The 9706-nt window shown below is 47.8% G+C and overlaps 1 protein-coding gene across 1 annotated transcript; it reads right to left on the reverse strand.

The window, feature by feature from the left end:
* Positions 1-4751: 4751 nt before the first annotated feature.
* On the reverse strand, positions 4752-6971 carry LOC125941866 (uncharacterized). The gene is made up of 3 exons (XM_049659730.1): positions 6657-6971; positions 6498-6597; positions 4752-5626 (listed from the first exon to the last, which is right to left on the reverse strand). The coding sequence occupies exons 1-3, from the start codon at positions 6902-6904 to the stop codon at positions 5483-5485; spliced, it is 492 nt and encodes a 163-aa protein (XP_049515687.1). The 5' UTR covers positions 6905-6971; the 3' UTR covers positions 4752-5482.
* Positions 6972-9706: the final 2735 nt, after the last annotated feature.

A 9706-nucleotide genomic window follows, 5' to 3' on the forward strand; every position in this document is an offset into this window, starting at 1 on the left:
CCCCGCCTCGCGTAGCGAACGCGCGCTGGCTGCAGACGACGCGCTTGACAAACGACAGCAAAATGAAGACGACGCTTGTGAATCCATGCCTCAAATATATATGTTAGCAAGATGGTGTAAACATAAATTTGCAGTTGAAATAAAGCACTATTTTAAGAGCGTACTATGCGCAATCGGCCTCGGCGCCCGCAGCGAAAGTACGTTGAATATGCCGCGGAGCGCGTCTCCGCCCCAATCCAGTTCGCTCGCAGCGCCCTCGCATAATTTTTCCACACGCGGCGCCTCAGCGGGAGAGCGCCGTTCGGCCCACTCGACCATTATCTAATGCCACAGAGCACCTAGGCATAGAGAAAGAAGTTGAATTCCTTTCTCTATGACCTAGGGTTGAATGGATGGATGGATGGATGGATGAGGCTAAACCTTTAAACCGGGAGGTGGCATACGCCACCTTGCCATGACTATTAGCATATTTTGTACTTTGTGGTGGGTGAAATTTCACCCCTGCCTTGATTTTATCCACCAATCAGATAACCTCTGTTGGTTATTTCTACCCGCTTAAAGTCTATTTTGCCTTCACTGTCCCTAAACCCCAATGCTTTGAAAAAATCAGCCCCATTGCTTTGCACTGTAGGTTAAGCCCTTTACAGAAAAGTATGAGGTGTTCAGCCGGTTCCTCTTCTTCTCCCCACGCACAGCACAACGTGTCTATACCTTGGTACTGACTCGGTACATCTAGTCCGCAATACTCCCGTCCTGGCTTCAAAAAACAAAGAGCTTCCCCTAGAATTATCGTAGATATTTTCTTTGGCAATTTCTTGCTTGAAAGTTCGGCATGTTCCAGTGCTGATTTCGTCTGCATCCCTGTTTCCACAGACCCCTCTCTGTTTCCTTACCTTTTCGGGTTAAGGGTGTTTCCTTAACTAACGGGTGAATATATTGAGTGGCGCGACCGGCGGCCGTGGAGACCAGGGGCGCGATCTGTAAGCGTTCCAAAATGGAACTAGAGTGTACTATAGAATATGGTCGAGTGGGACGAGCGGGTGGGGCGGCGCATGCTGGGAGCGACTAAATCCCCACCAGAACACACCAGTGTTGCCAGATCTCGTCTTGTGCGGTTCCCTAGATTTGCGAGGCGGAGATGTCCCTAGTGAAGTCACGCGACTGCGTGCTGCGCTCGCCTCTGTCGCCTCCCCCCCTCGTACGTGCGTGCGCCAGATTTCAACGTGTGTGCACGCAGGAGATGAACGTGGGCGCAAGGTTACACTTGCAGCTTATTCTGAGGAGAAATGAAACTATGTTTCATATTCATGAGAAATCTAAGTTAGCACGTGTTACGACGGGGTAAGTGTTACGGTAAGGTAAGTGTTAGCACGTGTTACGACGGGGTAGCACGTGTTACGACGGCCATGACCAGTCGCCTATGCGACTGGTCATGGCCGTCTGGTGTTGAGCGATCGGGCCGTGGCGAGACGCTCTCTCGACTCGTTCTTAACGCCTTTTATGCGGTCCGCCCCCCGCCCAAACAAAAAGATGAAGTTGTTGACAGTCCTAACAATTTCCCCGTGAATCATGTGTGAGCGCTCGCGAGATAACGCAATCTGGCTAAAACAAACAAACAAACACAGAAATTATTATAAACAGAACAAGAACAATACGCATAGGCGGGTCCATCATTAATCATTATGGGCAGCAGCGAAAAAATATGCACAGCGAGTTTCACTACGCCTGTTCAAGTGGTCGACTTGACTAGGGATTTCGGCCTCCATTCTGGGTACCTGAAAGAGCTAGTAGAGTGTGCAAACACAATCTAGTACACTCTAGAGCTAGTTTTAGGGAGCGGCCCAGCGTTGCCAGCATGATGTTTTATATACCGCTAACCTTGGGCGATGTTGCGGTCGGTATTTAGTCTCGCGCGTTTGCCGAGTCCGTCCGTTTACCGTTTAGATAGAACGGATTAGAACGGCTACCAGACGACTTGGATTGAATTAAAACGTAAGCGCTTGGGACAGTTAGCCTCTTTTGTATCCGGTTCTATCCAAATCGGAATCCCAACAGTTGGAGAAAATGGCGTTTCTTTCTCTGCCGGGTCTTTTCGTGTCGCATGTGCGGCTGCTGCAGTCGCGCAGAGACGATGACCCGAGGCAGATGATGCATTTAAAGAGTTGACGGAGGAAGGGTTCCGGCAGTATTTTCGTCTGTCCAAACGAACAGTGCGTAGCTTGTGCGACGAGCTTGACTCCATCAGTGGATGCCATCGAGCCAGTGGCCTTTCCACAGAAAGGAAGGTGTTGTGCGCGCTGCGATTTTTCGGCACTGGAAGCTTCCGGAGGAGCGTTGGTCGCGAGGAGCAAGTAGGCATGGCGCAGCCGGCCGCGAGCAACACCATCCAGGAGGTGACGGAGGCCATCATTTCCGTGTCTGCCCGGAGAAAGTTGGTGGACTTTTCATTGACATCGGCTGCCAAGGATGAGGCAAAGGCGGCGTTTGCGCGACGCGGTGCCATTCCAGGGGCCGTATTCTGAAACGTTCGCCTAGGCGAAATTTCTTTTTTCGCTTTCAGGCGTGCGCCGATTGGCTGTATCAGCAAAATTGGATGAGCTGATTGGGTGGTTGAGCCCGACGTCATTCAATTTTGCTCAACCAGCCAATCAGCGCGCACGCTGATTTCGCCTAGGCGAACGTTTCAAAATACGGCCCCAGGCGTGCTAGCGTGCGTCGACGGCACGTTGATCGCCGTTATGAAGCCAGAGGGACTCAGCCCGGCCGACACGGCGAGCTTCATGTCGAGGAAGGGTTATTACGCCTCAACGTCATAGTCGTAAGTACCGTTGGAATGTTTTACTTCAAACTGTAGTCGCCATTTTTACTCGCCCATAGTAGCAATTGTTGTTTAATGCCCAAGCTGGCATAACTAGTAATGTAACGATTAAAAGAGGACATGCGGGGAACTGTGTACGAGCTCGTTGAAGTCTGACATGTCAGCGGTAATGATGAGTGCCATGTGTTTCTGTGCATGAGCCGTTTGCCGTACCAAAATTGTGTTTTCGTTCTGGCGTGCATACACAATGGAGTTGTGCATTTTGGAGGTATTTAGGAACATGGGCAGCAGCCGTAGCAAAAATCGATATACTATAGGGAAGATACGATGGAAGCATTTTGAACGGGGAAGTACTTACAACCATTGCATGGGCTGGATTTGGCGTGTATGGGTGTTCTTTCTCAATTTCGTGCCCCAAGTTTTCATTTAGCGATCACTTAGTGCAAACCATAGGCGTGCGCACAAAGGGCCCCAAATGCGAAACCCTGTGCACGCCTATGACTGAAACAGTGTAGCTGCTTATACCAGCGTAAATGTATGTATTGTTTTTCTGCATATGAATGGCAAAAAGGGATTTTGAGCATATCTGCAGCGTTATTTTGTATTGCTCCTCATTGCAGGTGTGAAACTCGGAACTTTGCATCCTTGTTGTGGACCTCCGGCTCCCTCATTCGGGCCACGACTCTTAGATGTGGCAGCATAATCCACTGTGTGCGCGCCTCGCCGCACAACTGCAGCCTGGCGAGTCTCTGTTTGGTAAGTATTCGTAATGTGTACCCCTAACTAGGGCAGAGCACTTTGGTTGGTAACAACTTTATTGATAGTCACAGGGGGGAATATTGATGTCACAGGAAGGGTGAGCTTTCATAACACATACATAATTTATTTATACAAATTGCAATGCCTCTAGGCTATCACAGGGCTGTGTTTGTACAGTGGAAAATACATGAAAGAACTTGTATACACATCAAGTACCGCTCCATACGGATGGTCAATGTTTCCAAATCAAAACATCCGACAGATTATGATAATTTAAACACAAACGAAGTAAAGTTATACAAAGAATCCTTCAAAAGAATGCCACAGTCGTGGACTCGGAAACAATTGTACCCTCTTCACTGTGCAAGAGGCTCCAAGGTTTGCATAAACCTCGGACACTCTTGCACAGGTTTGCATAATTTTCATAAAACACACCAGAATCGCAACCGCCACATCCTGTGCATTCGGGCGCTCGGTGTACATTAGTAGGAACGATGCAATATGCTTGCTAGCCACCTCTTGTGCTAGGTGTATGAAAAACTTCCATGCAAGCATGAATACGCAGACGAGGCAAGCAAGTAAAGCGTAATGAATGCGGATTCAACCACAAAAGAAAAAATCTAGCACTGAGTGTTGTGACATTACACTCGTCACGTCATGTCTAAATGGGTAGACGTAAATTAACGTGAAAGCACAAAAAATACAAAGGTCAACTTTATTACATGCTATGATGACAAGTACAGAGGTCAACACACATCTCTACTGCGCTGGTGAATCTGATGACGACATGTGGCACAAAATTTGCTGTATGTGAGCTTGCGTGACTAAATGTACAGTTCCCATTGCTTTTATCGACCTGGTGGTCGGCTTAAGCTTTCGTGGCTGCTTTGGCCCTCACAAGTGTGTTCTAGACATCAGTGTTGACCTCTGTACATCATGAACCTTGTACATACAGCACGCTACACGTAGCAAAGCATGTGAGAACATTGCAACATGAGCATCACACAATTCGTTTTCATCACGGCACATAAAACTTGCAGTTACATTTAAGTGACCTTGCAAGAAAGTATGACTTTGACAGGTATGTCCATTCCCTTCTCAGTGTTATGAGTCACTCACCAGAAGCATTCATTTTTCGACAGTAATTGCAGTGTGATGCTAAAAAACAGGTGAATCATAATTGTAGAAAGGTGAGTGCACTTGCCAGCTGTGATGAAACATAAATTACATACAACATGAATAATTAGCTCTGCAATCTCGCAGCACCCAGAACATGTCACACTTAAAACTTATTCTTGCTCACTTGGAACGAAAACTAGAGGAAACCAATCACCGGTGTGGTGCAATGATGATGGCCATTTTCATTTGTGAAACTATGCAACTTGAAGAGTGACTAGTTTGGTGCTCTGAAAGAAGACCACATTGTAGTTGTACCTTAGCATCACTGTGCCGAAATGAAAATATCACAGTGCAAACACTATGCGGTAACGCTTCATAATGAGTGCAGTAAGCTACAAAACATAGTGAAGCAATATAAATATCACAGTACAAAACCCATACACAGAAATCGACAACTACTTGTAATGATTCCAGTCTCTTCGAAATGTGTAAATAAAAGAAAGCACGCTGGCGTTGCAGCTGGATTAGTATAAATAGAAAGAGGAAAATACTACGATACAAAAATGTGTGCACGCATTACACCTTTCGTCCAAAAAATCCTCCTGCATTACTCATACAAGGCAACAATGAAACTTAAACACTAAAACTCAAAATGAAGCAACAATAAGTGCTTAAAATGAAAGTGAAGATATAAAACTCAAAGAACAATAAATAAACAAGATAAATTGAACTCATAAAACAATAAATGACTAAAATGAAATTGAAAGGGTGAAAATAAACAATAAATTAATTCCTCCTTTCTTGTTGCAGGTGGCCAGCTACGACTAGCGCCAGGGAGCGCACCTTCTCCAGTATGCCCTCCTGAGCCGCTGCCGTCCTCTCTGCCGCGATGGCGAGCCGGGTGGTGGATTGTTCGATCCTTCGCAGCACCTGAAATGAATAATTGTGGTGGAATTGTTCACATGAGTTGCTGATTACTCGCAACCAGCTCATCGCTGGAAGCTGTTGTCAAGAATTGCAACGTGCACAACAATTGCCCACCTCCCTCGCTGTAGCCACTGTAGTGTCTATCCTCCCAACACATCACATATCCTATGGCAATGCCATCCAAAACTACCCCCCTTACCCAAACCTTCATCCCTCCCATCTACCCCTTCGTCCGAGTGGCTGACCGCCGCAACCACCCTTCACGACCAAGGATTCCTTGGGGACTTCATCGGCCTAGCGCTGAAGCACGCCGCAAGCGACGCCCTGGACTCAGGGCACTGATGCATTTTTTATCGCAGAATAAAAAAAAAAGTGATTTCTCTCTCTCTCTGTTGAAGAGCCACTGGCCTGATGGCATCCTTTGGCAGTGTCACGCGTCATGTACAAGCTATGCCCTCTTCGTTTGGGAAGACAAGGACCTGTTGGAACTACTTTTCAGTCATCTACTCAAATGCATCTCTTACCACCAAACAACCCTTTTCAGGGCCAACCAACCTTTTGCCCGGCTGTTGATCATTGGCAAGATAGGATACCGAGTCCTTTTTATTTCTTATTTCCATTTCTTATTTACATCAAAAGTTGGTTTGTTTTCCAGATTCATGATTCACTTATGATAACAGAGCATAAATAATATTTATGTCCTTCACGTAAAATGACACCAAAGGATCTACCAACCTGAAGCTTCCTACGCTATTTTCCTGTTCACCAAACACAACAGTGTCATGTTCTGCTAAAGGTACCACTTACAGATAATGGCAAACTCTAAGTCGGCACCGTTCAGGAACGCATGATATTACGCCGGCAGTGTGCTTACCTCTTGGTAGGGGAGGTCGGTGACGCCACGGAAGCGGACCGCGCCCGTCAGCTGGAGCACTCGGCCCCGGAAGCCGGGTGCGCGACCCCCTCCAGTGCTTCTAAAAATACACACCAATGTCGAAGGACAAATCGCCCAGACCATTCGACGGTCACTCACATTTGCTCTTGGGCTATAGCGGTAGCATCGCGGCGGGCCTCGTAGACCTGCTGCTTCCTCCACTGGTCGACCGTTTTCACAAAGGGCCCTTCCGCGTTCAGCACGTCGGCCAGCTGCTGCCACAGCCGTCGTCGGTCGACAAGGCTGAAGCCCGGCCCCAGCTCGCTGGATCTTAAAGCCAGCTGGAGATGCGGCTCCATAAAAGCGAGCACCGTCTCCCGCTGGCCCTCGGAAACGCGCGGTCCCATAACGGGTGCAGAAGCCGACACGTTTTCCTACATGGCTCTCCGCACGTAACGGCTCGACCGAACCAACCGCTTCAAAACTCGCGCCGTTTGAATTTCAATAGTGGTGGAGACATGCATGCAAGCATTGCTTGAAATGGGGTAGTGGGTAGCGCCACCACTAAACTGCGACATCACCTAGCGCCATTTCAAGACATTGACCGCAATAATTTGTTTAATTCGTTCCGCATTCCAAACTGAATCTTTGAAAAGCAACACCAACACATTTTGCTACTCATTCATAATATTCAGATATTTCTCAACATGTTAGAAACGCTTCTAAGTGTGTTATACGGTCTCCAAGCAGACGTCAAAAGCGTGACGCAGGCGTCCACTTCGCTCATTGGCTCTTTGCTTCCTCTCGTCCTCGCGAACATGGCGGACCGCCTATTTCGTGACGTAAAGAACCATGGATAGAGTGTACTAGAACATGGAGAGTGCCCGGAACGGCTGCATTTTCAATGCATTGAAAGTGAAGCCAAACGACCGTAACGCCGCTTGGGGCGCTGCGATCGGTAGCACTCAGCCCGGCATGGCTCAGAGGTAGAATGTGTGCTTCCGACGCAAAAAACTGGGTTTCGAATCTCGGCAGGAGACGATGTGTTTCCGTTTTTTTTACTGCTTCATGCGTTGATTTTTTTATTCTTTATACTGCTGCTTAACACTTGCTTCCGTTGCTATGCAATTCAACAAAAAGTTAAGCAGAAGCTGAAGGAATAATAACAAAATAACAATGTTTTGCAGTGAATGATAATGTGTGCAGCGCCACCTCACGGTAATCAACAAAACTATTCCAACCAAAGCATGGCCTCCGAGAACTGCACGCGTGCAAAACCCGCCGACGCCTGCTTGACAGGCTCCGCTGTGCGCTCAAGGCTCATTCACACTAGGCCGACACGGCACCGATTTTGTTCAGCCGACTGTTGGCGACAGCATTTTCCGTCATGTAGACCGCTGTCGCCAACAGTCGGCTGAACAAAATCGGTGCCGTGTCGGCCTAGTGTGAATGAGCCTTGAGCGCACAGCGGAGCCTGTCAAGCAGGCGTCGGCGGGTTTTGCACGCGTGCAGTTCTCGGAGGCCATGCTTTGGTTGGAATAGTTTTGTTGATTACCGTGAGGTGGCGCTGCACACATTATCATTCACTGCAAAACATTGTTATTTTGTTATTATTCCTTCAGCTTCTGCTTAACTTTTTGTTGCATTGCATAGCAACGGAAGCAAGTGTTAAGCAGCAGTATAAAGAATAAAAAAATCAACGCATGAAGTAGTAAAAAAAACGGAAACACATCGTCTCCTGCCGAGATTCGAACCCCGGTTTTTTGCGTGAAAAGCAGACATTCTACCTCTGAGCCACGGCCGGCTGTGTGCTACCGATCGCAGCGCCCCAAGCGGCGTTACGGTCGTTTGGCTTCACTTTTGGATGCTCGTTCCGGGCACTCTCCAATTCTAGGTCACTCTAACCATGGAGGTAAAAATAAGTTTTTTTCCTTCCTCCATGACTCTAGCCATGCGTGTCCAGAATAGAGCCCTAGTTGTGTCTAAAATCGTTGTGTGAAACTACGGTGGCTAGATGGGTAGGTGTGCCGACCGCCGCTTCTGGAGCGTAGTTCACCGCTTCTCCGCATCATGACGCAAAATTGGCGCTGCGGACAGTAGAAAGGTTCAGCGGCGCGCGTCGTCTGCTACAGGGGGCTGGCGGACTGGCGGCGAGCAAAAAAAATAAAGCCCGTATTGGAATAGTTGTATGTCATCTGTTCGTGTCAGTTTCAAAGGTGAAGAGCTCCGCATCTCTCGTACTGTTTGTAAGTTCCTAAGCGATGTGGAATGTTCCAGGTAGGAAAGATGACCGGCGAGATTAGCGGCGGCGTTGCTCCACCAAAGAAGACCACCAAGGAGACCCACTGCTTCGCTCCAAACTGCAAGTCGGGCTCTAAATTTGTGAGAAAGACAGCGGAATTGTTCCGCTGTCTGACAGCGGAAATGTTCGCCCCGGGCTGCTCAGTAGCTTGCTCAGTATCGGCGAAGTTTATGAGCAAGCCGTACACCGAAAAGCGTACGTCGATGAGCTCCTCGACATTGGAAATTTGCAAGCCGCACATGAGGTGCTCAGCGCCTGCGACATCGAGCAGCGCTGCGCTGCTACAGGGAAAAGAAAAGTGACTCGATGCTTATATTCTATATAGCAGGCTATGTAGCAAGAAAGTTCCTGCAAAGAACCAAGTGCTGCGATTGCTCAGGGACATTACTGAATTCAACAGAATGAGTAGGTCAGGGCTGTTGCTCCCTTCTGAAGCACTAAAAAACTGGTAGCATCGCTCGAAAACGCCTTCAAGCTGTGCTTCAGTTTAAATATGAGTTACGAAGGAACAGTATCGCCGACTTTGCATCCTTTCTGCAGCTGAATCCTCCAAATATCGGCTGTGAGCGGCACAAGAAAGAGCTAACAAAAGATGTTGTGAAATTCTATTCAATTATGCTCCTTTACTTTCTTGTCAAGGACAAGAACATGGGGCGCGAAAGCAACAGGGAGAAGAGGAATCACCTGAAGCGGAGGCGTGTGCTGTGAATAATGTTATGATGTGGTGGACCAACGTTGAGACGTTGCTGGCGCGCTAGGCTATTTATGTTGGTGCATCTGCTGACTAAAGTTATGAGAGCGTTTCTTGTATTTTAAATATATTCTTGAATGTAGCCCAAGACGTATTGCTTTATTTTATTGGAACCAAACAGTGAACCATGTGCACTTACCAACACAATTCGTCTCG

Source organism: Dermacentor silvarum, unplaced genomic scaffold (genome assembly GCF_013339745.2).
Source record: "Dermacentor silvarum isolate Dsil-2018 unplaced genomic scaffold, BIME_Dsil_1.4 Seq5012, whole genome shotgun sequence".
Lineage (NCBI taxonomy): Eukaryota > Metazoa > Arthropoda > Arachnida > Ixodida > Ixodidae > Dermacentor > Dermacentor silvarum.